The 21,699-nt window shown below is 33.2% G+C and overlaps 3 protein-coding genes across 4 annotated transcripts; 1 reads left to right on the top strand and 2 right to left on the bottom strand.

Annotated features, from left to right (window-relative positions):
- Window positions 1–2,012: 2,012 nt before the first annotated feature.
- On the bottom strand, window positions 2,013–2,969 carry LOC145583471 (uncharacterized). Its single transcript, XM_081640703.1, has one exon. It carries the CDS (start codon window positions 2,967–2,969, stop codon window positions 2,013–2,015), a length of 957 nt encoding a protein of 318 aa, XP_081496829.1.
- An 8,552-nt stretch (window positions 2,970–11,521) lies between these two features.
- LOC145583470 (uncharacterized) lies at window positions 11,522–13,122 on the bottom strand. The gene is made up of 6 exons (XM_081640702.1): window positions 12,805–13,122; window positions 12,389–12,613; window positions 12,209–12,274; window positions 12,062–12,130; window positions 11,805–11,888; window positions 11,522–11,672 (listed from the first exon to the last, which is right to left on the bottom strand). Exons 1-6 carry the CDS (start codon window positions 13,120–13,122, stop codon window positions 11,523–11,525), a joined length of 912 nt encoding a protein of 303 aa, XP_081496828.1. The 3' UTR covers window position 11,522.
- A 2,205-nt stretch (window positions 13,123–15,327) lies between these two features.
- On the top strand, window positions 15,328–21,573 carry LOC145581573 (uncharacterized). 2 transcript variants are annotated; one of them, XM_081638588.1, is made up of 14 exons: window positions 15,328–15,609; window positions 15,719–15,809; window positions 15,900–16,028; window positions 16,177–16,274; window positions 16,755–16,838; window positions 17,005–17,138; window positions 17,323–17,395; window positions 17,465–17,510; window positions 17,684–17,793; window positions 17,869–17,976; window positions 18,078–18,137; window positions 19,345–19,406; window positions 20,801–21,116; window positions 21,216–21,573. In XM_081638588.1, the coding sequence occupies exons 1-14, from the start codon at window positions 15,520–15,522 to the stop codon at window positions 21,438–21,440; spliced, it is 1,626 nt and encodes a 541-aa protein (XP_081494714.1). In that variant the 5' UTR covers window positions 15,328–15,519; the 3' UTR covers window positions 21,441–21,573. The 2 variants fall into 2 exon arrangements, with proteins under 2 accessions (XP_081494714.1, XP_081494713.1); XM_081638587.1 differs by having other exon boundaries at window positions 15,329–15,609; window positions 15,894–16,028.
- Window positions 21,574–21,699: the final 126 nt, after the last annotated feature.

Below are 21,699 nucleotides of genomic sequence, written 5' to 3'. Positions count from 1 at the left end.
GCGCACTTTTTAAAACCAAGAAGATAAGGCAGAACATAATTGTGAATCGTACAAACTAGATACTATTCTATTTTACACAACTATACAGCCATAAGCCCATAATTAGGCATCAGTAGAATAAACTGTAAACTGATCAGAAGTATTGGCACAAGTTCATTATGAAGTGAATTGCCTGCACAAATGATTTACACAAAGGAATGCACCAATACTAACAAACATAGAACATTGCATGCACCTCCCATTATTGGCAGCTGAAAGAACCATGTGCCAAGATTTCAATACAATTATGGGACTAATTACCTGCAATGACAAGTATATTGGATAACTGATGTAAATGGTTCCCATAGAATTAGCTTGTGCTCAATTTTGAAACAATAACCTTTTAGAAGGATCACATCAGGCATTGATGCATTGATTCATCTTGGGCAACATGCAAAACAATATGAACAGAATAGACAGCGTTTAACTTTCAGGATGCTGTTATCTTTTATCATTTAAGCTAAGAAGACAATGAGCAACAATTATCAGGATTAATAACTATACTAGGTCTACCAAACGTAAGAGGTAGCCTCATTCTCGTAAATTAAGGCATCACAGAGAAGTTTGAAGATGATCTTCAGCATATATCTTTTATCAATTAGGGTAATAAGACAATGAGCAACAATTTTCAGGATTGATAACTATACTAGGTCAGTAGGTCTATCAGAGGGGTAATTGTCCACTAGCAGCCTCATTGTCCTAAATTAAGGCATCACAGAGAAGTTTGAAGATCTTCGACATATATATATTATCAATTACGCTAATAAGACAATGAGCAACAATTTTCAAGATTTATAACTATACTAGGTCTATCAGAGGTAAGAAGTAATTGTACACTAGCAGCTACATTATCCTAAATTAAGGCATCACATAGAAGTTTGAAGAAGATCTTCAGTATAAATCATTACAGATAGGAGAGAAGTTTTCTCCTTTCCTACTTAAAAATAAAATAAAATAAAATAAAGTAAACCTACTTTCCCGTTGCATCTTGAATGACCATACAACTTAGAAACGATTAGATAGCATAACATCAAATTGGAAGCCTTAGTTAACTGAATTCTTCTCTTTCCACATGTTATAGCCGAGAGAAAACAAAAGAAACCACAATTTAAAATAAAAATTAACTTGATCATACAAATTACATATGCATATGACACATTTGACAGTATATCATGTTTCAAATAACTATAGACAGTTTTTCAAAGTATACAGGCATTGCCCAAAGAACTGAAACTCAAATATCGTGTTTCAAAGACAGTTTTGTTGATGATAGGCAGTCTTGCACTAACTTATCATATAAGGCACAGCACCAAGCAGCAGCATTTGATCTTCTAGGAAGACAGGGTATAAGAGTTATACATATACCAAATCGGCACTTCATAACCTACTTCTGTGCTCAACTCAAAGGCAATATAAACAGGTAAAATCATTCATCACAATCATTCAGAATTTGACTGAAGTCACTAAACTGTACAGAAAACATAAGATTTTACAGTATATTAAGTACCAAATATCTCATTGCACCAAAAAAAAAAAATGCAGCATATAACATTGTCATGAGCTCACTAATCACAACTCACAAACATCAAGTGGGCATTACATAACCCGATTCAACAAAAGCGCATAATTCGTGAATAATGATGCTTAAACAAAAAGGTGAATCCCCAAAAGAGAGCAAAAAAGACAAGTCAAAAACTGGTAAGCGAATTTCCACAATAAGAATGAACTTCATTCCATCTCAACTTCTACCAATCAATCAATGCAAGACAAATACTAAAACAATGTGACATAACAACCACCCTGCAAACATCAATTGCACCAAAAAAGAGATTCTTGCATTGAAATCATTATTACTATCATCATTATTATTTATCAACGGATTACTATAAAGAAAAAAGAAGAAAAACTTGAAAATATTACAACAGCGAAAGTGAGCAACAACAAAGTTGATATAATTGAGTAAAATTGAAGAGTCAAGATAAACCTTTCCTGAGATTTTGAATGGCAGAATACAATTTCCTTCTAGAACCAACTGCATTTATCCCCATATCTTTAAGATCATCAAGGGTCAAGTATGGCAACACCTCCTCATCAACCTCATGAATTTCGAAAACCGGGGCGTATCGTCCCAACCCCAATTCCACCAGCCATTTCCTTACCCCTTCTTCCAATCCACTTCCTCTGTTTCTGGAATTGGATTCCATCCCCATTTCTTGCTGTGAATTTGAAACCCTAGTTGCTCTAATTGACCTTCGATTATGAGCATGCCAAATATCTAGATTAACCCCAACATCATCCCCTGAGTTAATTGGGCTTTCAGGCCCATCAATTTCTGGGTCGAAATCTCTAAACCCTTCTTCCCCATTGTTATTATTTTTGTTAATATCTTCATCAATATCCTCATCAAATTCATTAAAATCATGATTATTACCTCCTCCATTTTCTCTCTCCTCCTCATCATCATCATCTTCTTCAACCCTCAAATTGGTTCGAACCCTCTTCGAACTGTTAGTACTAGTAGCCCTCTTAGATTTGAACTCTTTCGGAAACTTCCGGTGAGAAACTACCCCGTTATTGTTGGTTGTTGCGGTGGTTTCCGCGGAGGAGTAATCGAAATTGCCATTAATGGGGGCAACAAGATTAGTTAACGGGCGAATCTTGGAGGATTTATTAGGGTTATGATGTTCTCGATGTGGGTGCGAGTTGGGGTTGAGCCGCCATGGTCTGGAGGTCCGAAGAGTGGCGGGTTGGTCTCCGATGTCGCCTAATCGAACACTGGGTCGCCGGTGCCGTTTAGGGGCTAGAGTTGAGCCGGGGTTGGGTTCGGTGGTCGATGAAGGTGGGACATTCTGAGGTGCTGCTGCTGATGCTCCGGGAAGAAGGGTTGTGAGTTGGGTTCCTAATCCAGGAGGCTGTAGTTCGGCCGCCATTAATGAAAGCTTGATTCGAAGGAGAGGAGAGAGAAAGAGAGAGAAAGAAGGAAGATGAAGAGGAGAGAGAAAGTGTGTGAGTGAAGTGTTGGGATGAGAAGGACTTGGATTGCGTTATTTTGACCCGAACCCGGTGGTTTTTATTATCTAGGCCCACTTTTATTCTTTTAACTATACCCAAATTATTTTTAGGATTCATAGAAAAACTTTCACTTAAGCCCCTTATTAAGAGCTGCTCTGTTCTGTTAACATTTGCTCTACTAGTCTGCTCTATCTAAAAGCTCAAAAAAAATAAGGTTTAATTCTGGTATTTGTGCTAGTAATATCAAATTATCCATTCTTATTATGGATTTGAATTAGGTTGGTAAATTGATGTAGAAATTATTACAATAAGAAGTTGATTCAAAGACGACAATAAATTATATGACATAATTCAACTTATTTTTATAATATTGAAACTATATAAATGAATATAACTTGCTTGTGTGATTTATGAATTGTGAATCCTCCTTTGCAGATACTAATGATATATGTACGTTTTTTTTTTTTCCTTTTATAGGTGCATTAGATGTTAGGTCACTCAATTGTAACTAAACTTGATTATGTTTGTTAAAACTCTTTATTTCTTTTAATAACAATGCATAAAATTGACTAGTAACTGGTTTATTTTATTCATGTTTTTATTTGTGGAATCAAAATGATTTTTAAATTTAAAAATATATGTTATTTGCTATTTATTTATGTCGGCTTGTAATGTGGCTTCCCTCCAACTATCAATGACTCGCATTCCACGTGCATACAACGTCATGTGAAATGCACACGTGTTCGTGTAAAGATAAATTACATGAGCGCCTACTAACACTCAAATCCTGCCAAACAACCTGGAATCTCCTCAAACTTTTAGGATTTACATTCCCATTGGAAGCACACGATAACAAATAAGTAAGAAGCAAGTTCGTTACCATAGGTGGTTGAAGATTCGTTACAGATTCAACCAAAATCCAGAAATTCAAGTCATACAAAAAGGTTGGTTAAGGCTTTTATCGGAATTGCTTATTCAAAGAAAAAAAATATTGCGCAATAAATGTTTTTTTTTTATTTACTGAGCCTTCCTTCTACAATAAGAGACCAAATGATTGAATCCCAACTCATTTTTGGCAAGACCTTTTGACCAAAACCTTGATTCACATTATTTGATCCTTCTCCAACCTTCAAATTTAGTCGAACCGACATAAATGAATTTGTATTAGTCGATCTAAAATTCTCTAACCTTAGAATTAATTTAATAAGTAAGAAAGCTTCGACATAGGAGAGATTAAGGTATAAAGTGATATAGATCTTCACTTTGTTTTTTAAATCTTTATCTATGCCTAGCCTAGGGGTGATAATGAGACTGAGCTATTCATGAACTATTCGAGCTCGGTTCGGTCAAAGCTCGGTTCGACGAGGCTCGACTCGAGTTCGAGCTCGGCTTGAAACCTTTACGAGCCAAGCCGAGCAAGTCAAAGTTCGTCTCGAAAAGCTCGTGAACAGGCTCGACTAAAATATATATACTAAAAAAAAATACAATTTTAAAAACATAAACTTTTTTTTAATATATATTTTTAATATGAAATTATGAATTAATTGCCACATTCATTCATTAAAGGTTTAATATTCATTTTAGTTTATATATTAAGGGTTTTGCTATACATAGCCCTAAGGGCTATGCATAAGAATCAACAATTTCATATCATTAATTGTATTTTTCTTTTTTCAATGGAATCTTATACGGAGTAGTATTATTAATCTAGAACTAATCCATCCAAAAATTTAATTAATACTTTTCTAGTTTTCTTACCTACACAATTAATTACCATGAAAATGCTTTTTTCCAAAATATTAAAATAAAAAATCAATATCATCATCTTCTAATAAGATACCTTTATTTGATCTATATGAATGAAATATTTTGAACCAATGAAGATTGGCTAGGCATGGAAATAGTACTCCATAGTTTTGTTTGGATGGGAGTACGTAGAAACAAATTAAAAGTTTGAAAAGGAAAAGTAACTAAGTTTAACTTCTAATAAACCAAATCAGGCGACAACAATGTATTAACAATTTTTTTGTATTTTTTTGTATTTTTTTTTTTTTTAAAAAAAAAAAAAAAAAAAAAAAAAAAAAAAAAAAAAAAAAAAAAAACTTAGCTGAACAATATTAAATTGCAGTATTGTCCACTTAATAAACCAAAAAAAATTTTTAAAAAAATTGTTAATACATTGTTGTCGCCTGATTTGGTTTATTAGAAGTTAAACTTAGTTACTTTTCCTTTTCAAACTTTTAATTTGTTTCTACGTACTCCCATCCAAACAAAACTATGGAGTACTATTTCCATGCCTAGCCAATCTTCATTGGTTCAAAATATTTCATTCATATAGATCAAATAAAGGTATCTTATTAGAAGATGATGATATTGATTTTTTATTTTAATATTTTGGAAAAAAGCATTTTCATGGTAATTAATTGTGTAGGTAAGAAAACTAGAAAAGTATTAATTAAATTTTTGGATGGATTAGTTCTAGATTAATAATACTACTCCGTATAAGATTCCATTGAAAAAAGAAAAATACAATTAATGATATGAAATTGTTGATTCTTATGCATAGCCCTTAGGGCTATGTATAGCAAAACCCTTAATATATTAGTATAAGTTCATATAAGTCTTTTTTAATTTGTGCTCGCAAATTTGCTAAAAACTAAGCAATAACCAAATTTTCAGTTAGCCAAATATCACTGATATTTACAAAAACTTGAAGATGGTGTTATATGAAAATTTGTAATAAAATTATCTTATATATCCTTTAATTTTAAAATATTTATTACTATTATATTGTCCTTTAAGAAAACTCTAATTAACAATACTTTTAGTTATTCTTTTTTTTAACAGTACTTTAATTACTTCCTCGTATTTTTACCATCTGACCTTTTTCACTATTCACACATTTTTCATTGACTTGCTTTATACTCGCTTCGTTTTTTATTCTATTCACTTGTATTTTGTGCGGTCTCCAATGCATATGTTTGACCAACTATATCATTAATCAATAAACCTATACTAAAGGCAAAACCAGGAATGACACTTGTCATTTCCTGGTTAAAAATTTTCCCGCCTTTTTTTTCCTTTCCTTTTTAGTTTTTTGACAACATATTTAATTTAATTCAATTATATTCAATTAAATTTTTAACATATATTCTATATACTAGAAAACTTTTAGTTACAAAAATACTAACATTGATTAAAAATAATGTATTGGAATATATTCTTTTCCAAATTGTTATAATATTATCAATATCAATTTTTTTTCTCCAACTTTTATCATTTGATAATAAAATTTATTTTAATTAAAAAAAGAAAAATCATTTTGGTAGCATACTTTGTATTAATCTTAAAATTATATGTAACATTTATAAGAACAAAATAACTTTGTACACAACATATATTGGAAAATTATTTAATTATTCTAAACATTTTTATGTGATTATTTAAAAAATAAAAACCCCTACTACTCACTAAAGATATATTTAAAAAGTTGATTATTGAATACTAATTACCTAAAGTAAAATGAACTCAACTAAATTTTCATATTATGTCGATCAAAGTGTGTCAACAATTTAAGGACAAATGTATATGAGTTCGTATATGGGTACTAACCTAAGCTAATATTTTAATTTTCTTATATAAAACCTTATAGCTTCTAAGTTTCTATTACTATATTTATTTATTTATACAATCCAATTCAATAACCTTTCGTATTTAGTATTGGTATAAACTAATTAAAATTCAAGTTATTTTGTTACAAATAATTTTTTTGGATAAATTATCGTTGAATCAACACCATTATTTATTGTTTATTTGTTGTAAAATTTAATTATGACCGTGCATGGCACGGGACTTAACCTAGTTGTGTACTAAAGTTAATTATGAAAATTTGATATTTGAAAATTAGACAGTGAAACAAGATCATAGATGATAATTTTAAATTTGTAATTAGTTGTAATGGATGGAAAAAGTTATCTTAGTTTAATCTAATGAGTAATGAATGACTATAAAACAAAAATAGAACGGAGGTATTGTAGTACATAAAAAAAAAAATATAATTGTGTGGGATGTTTTATTTATTTATTTATTTATTTATTTATTTATTTTTTGAAAGAATTGTGTGGGATGTTTTAGATTTGTCTTGATTATATTTATGGAATGCTTTTCAAATATCAATAATTTATTAAAGCAAGTCAAAGATAATAATAGTCAAAGTTTTGTATTGGCAAGCGTAAAAATTCTAAAGGGTGCAATTAATAAAAAGTGTAGAAAGTATTTTTTAATACTTTGTACTTTCTCTATTTTTTTTAGTTGACACACTTTGATCTTCACTATTCACAAATTATTAAACTACATTTTGACTAACTTTTGTAATTTGTAGTTACTTAAAACAAAGTCATGTAAGATCTTGTTTGAATTGTCTAAAAGTAAATTTTATTAATATCCACTTTTTAATTATTTTTTTTACAATAATGTTAACAATTAAAGATATTAATCGTTAAAATTGTGCGTTGACAAGCTTGATAAAAGAATCGTGTCAACTATTATAAATGAGCTTGTAGTACTGTAGTAGAAAGGTACACATAACATAACTGTCTCCATATCTTAATTAGAGGAAATTAAAATGTCCATCAAGTTAAGAAAAAAATAAATAGAGAGTGACGGATAGCTTAATTGGTTGTTAGAATTTATCTCCTGAGTCTAGAACATTTAGTGATTGATTTACATCACTCGCCGTTGTGACTCTCTAAAAACCAAAAAATATATAAAAAGAAAATAAATTTTACATCAAACTAAAAAGTGACTAAAGTAAGAAAATACGGTCCGAAGGCCATGAACCTCTGAAGAAGTTGAAAAATTGTACGGTACACCCGGGTGTATATAACAAATTGTAAGAAAGTTAGCCATGCAATACTTGGATGCTTAGCTGTCTACATTAAAGTTCTGAGAAATCTTTGTTGATTCTACTCAGCATCCTAGATACTATTAAGGTTGACCATTGTGTATCATATTGGATATCAAGCAATTTCAGGATTAAAGTTTTTTTTTTTTTTTTTTTTTTTTTTTTTTTTTTTTTTTTTAAGTAAAAAAATTATCATTTGCTTTGTCTTCACGAGAACTTGCATATATACCCTTAACTTAGTGATTGAGCTGGCAATTGTTGTTTAGTGTACATTAAGATATATTATGGTTGAGAAAATGTAACATTTTATGCAAGTAACTTGTGCTTATGTGCTCACGCAAGGTACAACAGGTTGCATGATGAAACACGAGTAGAGGTAAATCCAAAATATACGAACATCACACACAACTTACTAATTAATGTAATCAAATCCACCCTGATACAAGTAGAAAAAGGGATGTAATAATCAACAAAAAGACAAATATAAAACTGAAAATTGTAACCTTCAACCCAAAAATAATGTGTCTATAACTCCTGAATTTGTTACACTTGAATGATACTGTGTTTTTCTTTTTCTATTTCTTCCTTGTTAAATTTGTTAACAAGAGTTAATGATCCTGATTGACAAGCGTTCATCTGATAGGGGTGTATGTACATGCAGTAACACTGATACATATACTCTTTAACTTGCCCAAATAAATTTGTACACCTATATATATGCTTCCTTTTTCCTTTATTTTAAAAATTTTTAACTCGAGTTTGGAAAATCAGTTATAATTTTATATACGAGTATATATATAGTTGTTAGTATTATTTTGCAACTATTGTACTTCGTATTTTTAAGTTGTTGTAAAAGGCAGTTTTTGCCGGCTAAACTTTTTTTTTTTTTTTTTCCTCATCATGGTGTCTGGTTGCTCTAGAGGTAACACCGTGAATTTTAGGCCATATTTATCAGGCCAGGGTCACGGTGGTGCATTAGGTGGAACGCGCATGTCATGTAGCAAGGACTGGGTGTGGCCTCCGCTTCAAAGAATCAATAATAATAATTCAGAAAATGTTATCAGTAGTGAGGGAACGTGCTCTTGTGCATCACAGATTTCGCGCCAGCAGCAGCAGCAGCAGATTCTCAACATCAATTCTTTGATGATGCCTGTTGGTCAATCCGAATGGCATGCATCCTTACCTATTCCCTCTACCGTATACTATCATACTGTTGCTCCCCTGATTGTAAGCACCTTAACTCTTTGTTTACTGTCTCCTTTTATTCCTCCCTGCATGCACTACTTCTAACTGTATACGGCCTTAATTTAATAATTACTATCTCCATTAAATATTAGTTGCAACTTTGGGGTAATATCTGTGAGATATAAAATATTTGGTAATATTTGTGAGATATAAAATATTTCAAAGTTGTAACTAATATTTAACGGAGGTAGTAGTACACTTTCTTGATCACATAAAAATTTATCAGTAGTCTTTCCTAGATTGATTATTGATTACGGAGTACATTTGTGTTTAGCACAAAAATTTCGATGATCTCCTATATTTATCAATCTCGTGCTTGCACATGTTTACCATGCCTAAATAAAAACTTCTAGCCGGATTGAACAAGGTTATGCACCAATGATCCATGCAACTAATTTTTATCACTTGGATTGAACCAACTTATGTTATGTTGGATTATCTCTCATTTTTCGTGGCGAAGGCATTATGCTCCCTAGGCCATGCGTGCAAGCCATCATGTTACAAATTAGTACTAGTGCAGAATGTTTGTTACCTTGAATTATTGTAGTTAATCCTAACATCAAAAACTATTTACAAGTATAATTTTTGTAATCATTGAATATAGTATGTCCCAAATTTGTTAAATAAATCAAAAAGGCCGGGCATTTTTGTTGCTTAAGGCCGTTTCATTCAGTTTATTATTGTCAATGCTATGAACTTCAGGCCCTTTTTCGAACCTTACACTCATAACAAACTTGATGAATACACGTAAATACAGGTAAACAATACAAGGCCCTTGAGGTTCCTCTTTGGCAAGGAGCTTACACACAGTGACGCCTTGAAGAAAAACAAAATTATCATTCCTAGGGTCAGCTAAACCTTCTAAATATAACTATTGTTGGTCCAGAAATATGATTTATACCCTTAAAATCGATATCTTTTCCCTAATATAGTCTTATATGATTCCAAAACAGAGGGATGCTGAAACTCATTTGCCTTATTTAAGCTCAAGACATGGTATGCGACTATATATGGAAGATACAGAAACTAAAGGAATTTGGTGCTTCAGATTTAAGTATGCTTTATTTCCCTTTCACAGTATATAAAGATATGTTCATGTATGTAGGATTGTTTCTTCAAAAAAAAAAAATGTAGGATTGTACATGTACTATGATATAATGAATAATGAGTAATATGATTCACTTTGTTTCATCCCCTTTTATGGAGCAGATACCGTGTTACAAACAAGTCCAAAGTCCATTCCCTAGAAGGAACTCGTAAGGGCCTTCTTCAACATTTCGAAATTGAAGTATTCTGATCTTACTTAATTGTGACACTTTAATGCACAATTAAATTAAATTCGATTATTATTGTTTAAGTGTATGCATTGAGAAGATTTTGCATCTTGTAGGACATTTTGTTCAAGTCCATGATTTGAAAGCAGGGGACTATATTGGCATTTACATAGATGAAGAAAGAAGAAGATATGTATGTTCGTTGGTCTAGATTACTTATTGAACAAAATATATCATACTTCGTAATACATAGTATGAATGATTGATTGCAATTATATATATGTAACATTCCTTATGAGCAGGTGATCGGAGCATCAAAGGAAGCCGAACAACATAATATTGGAGAGTCATTGGTTAACACTAATACTAATGAAAATAATAATGGTTGCTTGGTTTCCAACTTGGGTGTCACAAACAGTTCCAACAGCTACATGTACATGGATAATCTTTCAGACTTTTCTGTAGTAGATGATATGGAAGTGGAAGCGAGACCAAGCACGCCGTATCCCTATGGCAATGCTACATTGACTGATGGCCAAGATTCATGTGAACTTGAAAGGCTTACCCCATTGCAGACTTTCGAGTTCTCTGATTTGCCAATGGATCAGGTTTCATGGACATGATACCGTCTAAAAACTAATTGTTCTATAAGCGTTATTGTAATAAAATCGTGGTAGACTATCAATCTAAACTCTATAGCATCAATGGTCATAGAGATCAAAACTTAAACATCCTCCTTACATACATGGAGATGTTAAATCCAAATACAGTTTGTTGGTGCAACTATTAGAAGTTTAAACCTTTTTTAAATTAATTATACTGTTCTATAATATGTAACACATAAGAGGTTGAATAATTAAGTCCATAATATACATGATCTAGTATAAAAGACATTAGGGGACTGGTTTAATTAAGCATTCCATTTATTTATATCCACAATCCGACGACATATATAACATACATGCACCACCTCTTCCCCCATTCCATAGAAAATAAGTGAATGAGGGGGGTTGATTACTCTTAAAATAAATTAGAAATAATACATAAAATTAAATTGTATATTCCCGGTCTTGTAGAAGAGCAAGCCAAGATGAGGGAAGTGCAGATACCGCCTGAGCACTGCTTCCATACAAAGGGATGGACTGATATTGAGTTGCTAACCTTGTGCATTCTGAACCATCAGTCGTAGCATACGAATTCTGTCACACATTCACACACACAAACACAGAGAAAAATATTAAGTCGAAAGCTTTACCTTTAGTAATCAACTAGTCAGTAAACTAGGATAAAAAACTGAGGTAATCTCACATAGTAATAAGAGTAGTACATACCTCTAGATGTGTCACAATCGATTCCAAGGCAAGATAATTGACATCAAATGTGGGATCAACCAAAGCAATCTCTGTCATTAGGGACTACATGGAAACACATACATGTGAGAATTAGAGTGAATAATTAATGACAATTTATCAGGTCAAATTCTGTTAATTCAACGAAAAAGGAAGAAAAGAATAAAACCAAAGGAGTACTAAAAGACATCAATGAATAATATGTTTTCCTCGTTTTGCATGACTTTGTCAGTATTTACCTTGACTTGATCCTGTAATGTGTGAATATACTCTATTATGTTGTCTAGTGTTGGGATTTTTCCTGCTATCTGTAAAAATGCTTAATGTTAAGTTTTGAAACAACGAAACGAACAAATAAAACATTAATCAGATCAATTTCGACGCACCTTGTCACAACCAGGAACAATAGATTGCAAGAGCTTCATCTTTTCACTAATTTTTTGTCTTCTTACCTGAAAGAAAGGAAGTGTATTTCATAAGAAATGTTTAATTATTTGTTCAAAGTAATGTTAATGTTGACTATAATAATATAGTTATAATAATAAAAACATAATCCGAAGACATACCCTTTCAGCAAGACTATGACTGTCTATGGCTTGACCCCTCTTGGCCCTCACATACACACAACCATCTTTACAACCTGATGCATCCTCCTTATTATCACAAATTGTTTTTTCCTCATCTTTCTTGCTAATGTTTTGTGTTGTATTCTTCTTCTTCTCTAAGACATTGTCTTTCTTTTTGTCAGTCCTTCGACTTCTCTGTCTCCCTTTCGTATTCTGTCTTGTTCCCTATATTATATACAAGCAATGACCATTCAGTACATATATATAGTAGGCTGCTACATTTATAAGATAATATCAAATACGAGTATTCAGTACGTATATAGTAGTCACATATGTATATTATTGCAATATTGCATTGAGAAAAGGTTTTCCTAGGTTATGTTACAACAAAAGTTTTAACAATGTTTTTGTGTTACCTCAGGATGGATAGTACTACACTTGGTATTTTCGGGTACAGCTGTTAGCTCATCAACATCAGTGCCCTGATAATATTGCTGATGATGACTATCATAGTACTGAGAAAAATCCTCAAAAGTACTGAAGTTATCACAAATCCATGAATAATTATGATTCATGTTATGTGGCATGGCAGTCAAGTTACTAGTACACGACGAGCCTCCATTATCGTAGTTGCTAGCAGGATGATGAGTAGACTGGATATGATGAGGATGTTGTTGTCCATCATCCACCACACATAAAAATGAAGAGGGTTGCTGGTACCATGTAGCTGACATTTTGAGTTTATATTAAACTTCAATATTATTTGAGTAGCTTGTTTGGTGCTACATGAACAAGGCACGTATATATATAGTACTTCATATAACAGCAGAAATGTAACAGAGCTGTAAAAATATAGTATAGTGTAACACAACAAATACTGAAATTAAAGCAAAGGGAATTTAGAAAACTACCAATAATGAATAATCCTAGTGGTACATTTAAGGCTGTCATTGTCAAAAAATATATTGCATCTTGAGTGGTCGCTTTTTTTGAGCAGAACTGTAACTGCATATGCCCAGGAGAATGAACACAATTAACCTCCATTCCCTGTATGATATTTCATGTGCGGCTGATTTTCCTATGCAACACTAGCTAGTAGTGTAGTCACCGTTTAAGTGGTGCATTCTTCTCATAACTTCTTACCATTTAGGGTTTTGGAAACTGATTTTGAAGATTATATATAGTAAAATAAATAGGATTGGATTAATTGAAATTTAATTCAATTGGCTATGTACGCTATGTATGTTATACATACAATGTGGTACATTATATATTAGAAGCGAAGCCAGACTTGATTGTTGAGGGGGCAGACTAATAAAAAAAATCAACTAGTTTTAACATATTATCCTTTTATTAATGGACAATTAGGCCTTTGGGAGGCTATGGCTTATAGAGCTCCTTTAAAGCCTTGCCTTGTATAGTCCGGTTTTAAAATATAACTCACATATAAATTGCAAGTCCAATGGACTGTCTATCTATCTGTTGTCAATTGATTTTATAAAGAAACTTTTCACCGTGTTAGACTTAATTATATGTGGTCACACTCTCTCCTTTAATGTGGCGTGATTACCTAGTGAAGATATAATGATATACATATATGTCGCATACATTCCATGGAGAGGAGAAAAAGGAAGAGGATAAAGTAGGAGGATGGGGGACACTTGAATGCTAGTTGCATCCTCTAGAACAAAGGAGGAGTTCAAAGATGAGTTAGATAGTTAGGGACCAGCTAGCATATATAACAGAACATGAAAACGATACACTAGTACTACTAAAGCCAGAAAACCATAGTCAAAAGAGCATCTACATTAACATATATCGGTTGTTTAAGTAGTCGGCGCCCATGTTTGTACCACGTGGTTTTGCTATCAAATGGCCTGCAACTTTGCATGTAACTCTCATTTTAAGTTTTGTTCTTTCTGAGTTCGATTACTACTGAAGCCGACATCAAACGGTTATTATTACTCCATATCATTTATCAATATCTATATCTATATGGACTATGTATGTAGTAAAATTATTTATATATATGCTAATACTTTGTATTGTATGTATGTATCATTTGAGTCAATATGGATTATATGGTTTTCAAGGACTTAATGTTGACCATTGTTTTGCATGCTTCTTAGGAATGGAGAGAAGATATGTGAAGGGGGTGAAAACTGAAAACTGGCCTTGGAATACTTCACTAAAGTCCGGCTCCATAGTAGTGGTCCTAACTTTATCATGGATGCATTTGCTTCTGATTTTGTTATGCCATGTTAATAAAACTTTACCTTCATATCTATATGTAGTAATAACGCAGAGTATATATTAAGGAAAAATTACTAATTACTAATTACTAATAATAAATTAATGATCCAAAACGAAATTCTATAAGTACTAATTGACTTTGTTATAGGGGGTTTTGCTCCTCTTTACACTAAGTGATATTGTGATATTAGAGTTGGTTGTCAGTTTGTCACATTCACTCAAGATCAATGAAGCTCGTAGATTCAAACTTTTTTTTTTAAGCTTGGTAAACACCAAATAACAAGAACAAGACATTATATACCGATTATATAACTTTTTTACTTTATTATGATTTACTAGTGTTAGTTGTTATAAGAAATCATTATTTTTTACCAAATACTTTGTAGAAGAAGGATTACGTGCAAGAATTTTTCTATCCCATATACTGATAGTCCTTTGCAAACAACTTTAAGCTAAGCCAATATAGTTGGTGATCTCTCTCTTCTTCCCACTCCAAGGGAGCTAGCCCGTTCACTTTAATTGAACTCATTCATGCAGGATTTTGCTTAAATAGGACGATTCTTTTTACCTATTCAAAAATACCTAGACGACATAGACCATGTAGTGGTTATTTGTCCAAACAGAACTAGTAGTATAGTGTTTTGTTTAGATGTCAAAGGCCTGAAAGGTAACCAATTGACCAAAACAAGCATAGGCCCAAATGCTAAAAATACCCCTCCCAAAACCAAGAATCTTACGGAAGGATGAGAAAACCTGCTACTCTGGAAGCCTTGATGCCGCCCAGAAAATGAAGTGAAAATTGCAAAATCAACAATTAAACCTGCAAAACTTTCAAATTCAGAAGAAAGGGGAAGAATTGTGATGTGAAAAATCTGAAAATGGCAATGGCAGCTGCAATAGGAATTGGTTTGGGTTACAGTAAACGACCCTTTGCAATTTGTCCTCCTTTCATCTGTTGTGTTGCCAAGGTAAACTAATCTTCCAATTTTGCTTTTTTTCTTTCAATTTTCTCTCTTTTACTTTCATTTCCACGCTCATTTGATTCAATTTTGATTTGGGTTTTCTGGGGCTTTGCAGTTTCCTCGCATTACTTTTGTTTCTGCTATTGAATCTCCCAAAGCAGATGATGTTCATCCAACCCTTCCTAAACCTACCCCTAATTCACCAGGTTTTTATTCTGCTTAAATTTGATTTCTTGTTGCTTGATTTGTTGTTGTTGTTGTTGTTTTTTATTGAGTTTTTGGTTTTGAAGGTATAGTTAATGAAGTTGGTGGTATTCAATGTAAAACTCGAGAGTGGAAGACGTTGAGTTCCAAACAACTTGGCATCACTAATTCCATGATTGATAAACATACTAAATATGTTCTTAAAGCCCTCAAGAACAAGGGTTTGTCTTTCTCTTTACTTTTTTAAAACTATCATACAATTCCTTTCAATAAATATGTTTTGTAGGATCAATTTTCTCTTTGTATACCTGTATGTCTGCAATTTATGACTTAGAGTGGCTTTTCTGTTTTCGTAAACTTATCTCACAGGATACCAGGTTTACCTTGTTGGAGGGTGCGTGCGCGACCTCATCTTGAAGAGAATTCCCAAGGATTTTGACATCATCACTTCAGCTGAGCTCAAGGAGGTTTGTCTATTGCCAACCCAACTTTCTCGTCACTCCTTTTCATCTATGTTTGTTCTATTAAGACATTCAAACGGCCCAAGTCTTTGGTGAAGTGGAATGAGGGATGTTATGTTAGGATAAGGCAGTATTTTGAATTGAACGTTCGTTACTTGGATTAAAGAATACTATTGTGTGATATCGTATGGATTGATAAGATGGTGCAATGGTGTGAGGGATGTTTATGTTAGGATAAGGATGTGTTATTGTGTTTTGAATTGAACTTCCTAACTTGGATATAAGAACACTATACTACTATAAAATGAGTGTTTTATGTTTGGATAAGGAAGCCCATTTGCTTTCCATGGGGAGAAAGCAGCTGAACTCTTGCCAAAGTGATCTTTTATTTGGTTCTATGGTCAGTTAATGGCCTGTACATATCCTTAATTAAGATGTACATGACTATGGTGGCCTCTGATATTACTGTTTCTGTATTACTTTCAGGTTGTTCGAAGCTTTCCTCGGTGTGAAATAGTTGGAAGGCGATTTCCTATTTGTCATGTGCATGTAGCGGATTCTATTATTGAGGTTTGCAATCCTGACTGCATGAAATTAGAGTGACATCCCTAAATTGAAAGGAAAAAAAAAAAGATCGGAGAGTGAGAGTTATTTTTATGTCAGTTTGCTTCAGTTGGCAACTTTTCTCTGTCAACATCTCAATGTTCCAACTTGAGGCATTTTGTTGTCAGAACAGGTGTCAAGCTTTAGCACTGTTGCAAAGAAGCCAAGGAAGAATTCCAATCATCATTTCAGAAGGCCTCGAGGATGTGATGAGCACGATTATATTCGCTGGAGAAATTGTATTCAGCGGGACTTTACGATTAACGGGTATTTACATGACTTTTGTAACTCAGATATTTCAGATTGCATGTTCTGGCTTAGCTAATCTGGTTGAATTCCAATGATCCTATTATAATCTTACTATTGTCATTTGCCTCTCTGATCAATCCATTCTCCGAAGTTAGTTATTTGTGAAACTTTCCCACCCTATTTTCCTTGGTGATATTTGCAGGCTGATGTTTGATCCTTACTCAAAGCTAGTATATGACTATATCGGTGGAATTGAAGATATTAAAAAATCTAGGGTTTGTTTCTCTCTCTTGTTGCTCTCACCCATTGTGGTTATCAAATGCTTATTTTTTGTGGTCATGTAGGTGCGGACAGTAATCCCGGCATTTTCTTCTTTCACGGAAGATTGTGGTAAGCATAATAATTTTCTCTCATTGTTCTGTCTTTGATATAACTCCCATGTTGAAAGTTTGAAAATCGACCATGTAATAGATTTGGAACTTTATATCCCTATAATCTGGGATACCAATACCATTACATCTTCGTCTGGTACATCATCTTACAGATAAATTCTGATTTTGCAGCTCGAATTTTACGCGCTTTTAGAATTGCAGCACGCCTAGAGTTTAAATTTACTAAAGAACTCGCACTTTCTTTGAAAGAATTATCTTACTCGTTGCTAAGGCTTGACAAGGTATCTATACCTTTACTTCTTTTTATGAATTGTCTCTCTTGCTTTTCACACATAGAGTCTCACAGAATGCTGCAGGGAAGGATCCTTATGGAGTTGAATTATATGCTGGCTTATGGGTCTGCTGAAGCTTCTTTAAGGTTACTATGGAAGTATGGCCTTCTAGAGATACTTTTACCTTTACAGGTATGATATCTTTATATTTGTTTCATGTTAGGACAATTGCCTGACTTCTTACTGTGTCCATATTTTATTTCTTATACATGATTGTTACTTTTTGCCTGCAGGCAGCATATTTTGTTTCACAGGGTTTTCGAAGGAGAGACAAAAGGTCTAACTTGCTTCTGGTAAGAGAAAATTTTTGCCTTCTTCTACAATTAAAAAACCTTTCATTCTTTCCCTAGTTTGTGTTTAGTGTTATAAGTGTAATAAAAATGCAGCTGAATATATGGCATTGTCTGCAAAAAAAGCCTTATATTATGCATGTGATTACAAAATATTTGTAGCCGCTTTGAAGGCCCCTTGTTAACTCTCTCAGTTTTCATTGTACTTCTGTGATTCACTGATTCCGTCTCTCTCACATTGTTTCTAAACCAAATAGTAACTTACCATCTTAGTGATCTTACACTCTCCTATCGCTATGGCTTAGATGCATAAAGTCCTGGTAGTTAATAAATGCTGGTTGGCAACTGAACATAAGGTTATGTTTTAGTGTTAAGCTGTCTGTGTAATTGAAGATGCTTGGCAGCTTTAAGATGTCAGTTTGTGGCAAGTTAGCTGTTTTTTTTTTTTTGAGGGGCAGCTGCTTAGTTTACTGTAATGTTTATGTACCTGATTAAAATTAGCTCTCAGGTTCCTCTTTCTTTGATTGGCTTCTGGATCACTATGATCATTTTGTAGTACGTTCAATGTCGTCTGCAATTTATCATTCATGGTCGTGGGCAACATATTGATTGACTGCCCTCCAAATAGTATCTGCTGTATGAAGAAGCCGAATCTATTGTGAGAAGCATGATTCACATCCAACTTTAATGATGTCAAAATTCAAAATAGTTTGAGAAATATGCCCACTGAAGTTGACCCATTTAATTCTTCCTTGCTTAACACAAGTAATTCATCCCTTAGCTTTTATGCCAAACCTTGACTGAATTTCTAGTCATATTCCAACGATATTAAATTTTAGTAGCTTGAAGGAGAAGTTAGTTTGTTTGTTAGGTAAATGCTCTCTATAATAGAGGTAGCTAGAGAGAGATAATCATGTTGAATATTTTGATCAGTGATTGTTTTAGTTTTGGGAGAGTGTCATTCCTCTCGAAAGATTGGCAAGGCTGTAATTGGTGATTTGCACCTTGGTTAGCACTAATTCAGTTATATCTTTAATTGTTCTTCCTTTATCTTACTTCTTCGTCCCTCAATCTCTCGTTTCAGTCCTTAATCTCTTCATTTTGTACTTTTGGTCACTAATAATTCATAGTATTCCACCACTAAGTTTCAGTCATTCTATTCTAGCCAACTGTGTGCTACATGCTTATATTGTGTTTGACTTGTCTGCAGTCTTTGTTTTCAAGTCTGGATAAACTCCTAGCACCAGATCGTCCATGCCATAGCAGCTTGTGGTAAGAAATTTCACCTGCCTAGATAATTGTAGCTTTGGTTGATTGCTATTGCATGGACCAATCAGTATTTGATGTTGCTGCTTATAGGTTGTTATTATAGCTGAAAATGTTGTATGTTAAAGTATCAGGTGACTTGGATTTGAGTACTTCTAGTTCCTACTCCCTAGGACCCTTTTTGTTTGCCCCGTATTACTTTTTGGGTATCCTTTTGAGATTGCTCCATTACTCTATTTGGTAAATATTCTCACTCGCAAGTCGCATCCCATTACTCTATTTGGTAAATATTCTCACACACATTAACCCCACTTGTAACCTCATGTTCACAATTATTGCTTTGTTTCTTGAGAAAAGTGAACTTTGCTATATGGGACAATAAAAAAGGGACAAAGGGAGTTTCAATCAATTTTTGGATTTACATTTGTGTAGTAGATTTTGTTTCTGTATCATATTCATGTAAACAAGTTTTTGAACGACAATTGGATCCCTTTTGCAGTTCATCAGTCATTGTTCAGCATATGAATGCTTTTTCTTCAAATATATTGCCTTGCCAAATTATAGATAAGTGCAAAAAAATAAAAAATAAAAAAACTTGTGTATATCTAGCTTTATAGTTATTTTGGCAATTGTGTCATCTGGATGATGTGGCTTAACAATATATAGTGTTTGACTGCTTCTCCACATTTATGGTTTTGGAAACTGTTGGGTCTCCCAAAAAGTCATTCAGCAAAATCCATACCTCAGTACTGGGTGTTGCTAGTAAGGGCTTTCTCGTACCACACCATCAGCACAAATCTATTTTGGATGTTGGTTGTAGTTGTTTTCTTCTGTTTGCGTATACTCCCTCCCATAAACTGTGTATTGACTATTGAGTAATTTTCTAAACTCCCTGTCCTTTACTAATCTATGCATATTCCTTTTTGAGATATTCCATATACATACTTTGTTTAGTAGGCTTTTCCTCTGCATCTTCTCTATGCTTGGTCCTCACACTCACTTGCCCACTTTTTCTCTCCATTTTTCACTTTTCTTGATCTCCGTGCCAATTTGGATATTATGGGATGAAGAGAGTCACTTTTGATTACAAAAAATAACCTTGAATTGAACTCAGTTATCTTCCTCCTCAAAATACTAGTCATATGGCACTACCTAGAAATCTAGAATGCCCCTCCCCATTAACCTGATGCATCACGAATTTTACAGAATTCATCAGACAAAGGGAGTAGCATTTTACTTGGGGATTATATTTAATTGTTTTTGTTTTGATGCAAGTCCTGACTGAATTTTTTACTTTTATGGAGCCCATGATCCTTATGTATATAGGTTTATTAATATTTAATACATCCATCCATCAGACTCAAGCCTTTCGATTTCTGATTGTTTGCATCACATTACAGGGTATGCTTATTAGCATTTCACAAAGCATTGGCTGACCAACCACGGGATCCTTTGGTTATTGCTGCTTTCTGTCTAGCTGTCCACAATGGTGGCTCTTTACCTGAAGCGATTAACATTGCTAAGAGCATCACTCGACCACATGCTTCAGGTTTCCGTGAATTACTTGAAGACCAAAATCAAAATATGGGTGAGAATTTGGAAAATGATGTCAAAGATCTTGCTGTTGCTGTTAAAGCAGCATTGTATCAGATGACTGATGAGAATATTGTTTCTCAAGCTATGGCGAAGTATCCACAGGCACCATTTTCAGATTTGGTAAGTTTATTGCTTGATGTACTAAAATCATCACTATAGTTGTTTGTTGGTAGGGTGGCTAAATTTTGCTAATCTGCTTTCTTTTCTTAATTTTTACAGGTTTTCGTTTCACTGTCACTGCAATTGCGGACAGAGAGGATTATAAGTTGTGTTACAAAGGGAAGGGAAAATGGATTCGCGCCAAAGCATGGGACTAAGATTAACTATGAGTCATTGGCTATTGGGAGTTTGCATGAAGTGCGATATATGTTGTCAAGAATTATTTTTGATACAATTTATCCTCCATACTCGAACAAAAATGATAAACATGTCAATGGAAATTAAATTTTACATGAAAATTAGATTTTAGGGAGTAGGATATTCTTTATTCAAAGGAAATATTACAAGAATTATTTATGTAGTCTTAGACTCTTACATCATAATTCGTACGAGTATATTATTAAGGTTGCTTAGTTGACCTTGAGCCCATTGTTAAAAATAGTGCTTGTTGCTTTCCTTTTTTTTTTTGGGTGGGGGTTGGGGGGATAATTTTTATTTATTGACATCGGCTCAAAAAAGAGGCTAGCTTCCAACTGACTCAATC

The sequence above is a fragment of the Chenopodium album genome, chromosome 15 (genome assembly GCF_948465745.1).
Source record: "Chenopodium album chromosome 15, dcCheAlbu1.1, whole genome shotgun sequence".
In the NCBI taxonomy this organism is placed as follows: Eukaryota; Viridiplantae; Streptophyta; class Magnoliopsida; order Caryophyllales; family Amaranthaceae; genus Chenopodium; species Chenopodium album.
The sequence above is the reverse complement of the archived record's forward strand: the minus strand, read 5'-3'. Positions and strand labels throughout refer to the sequence as shown.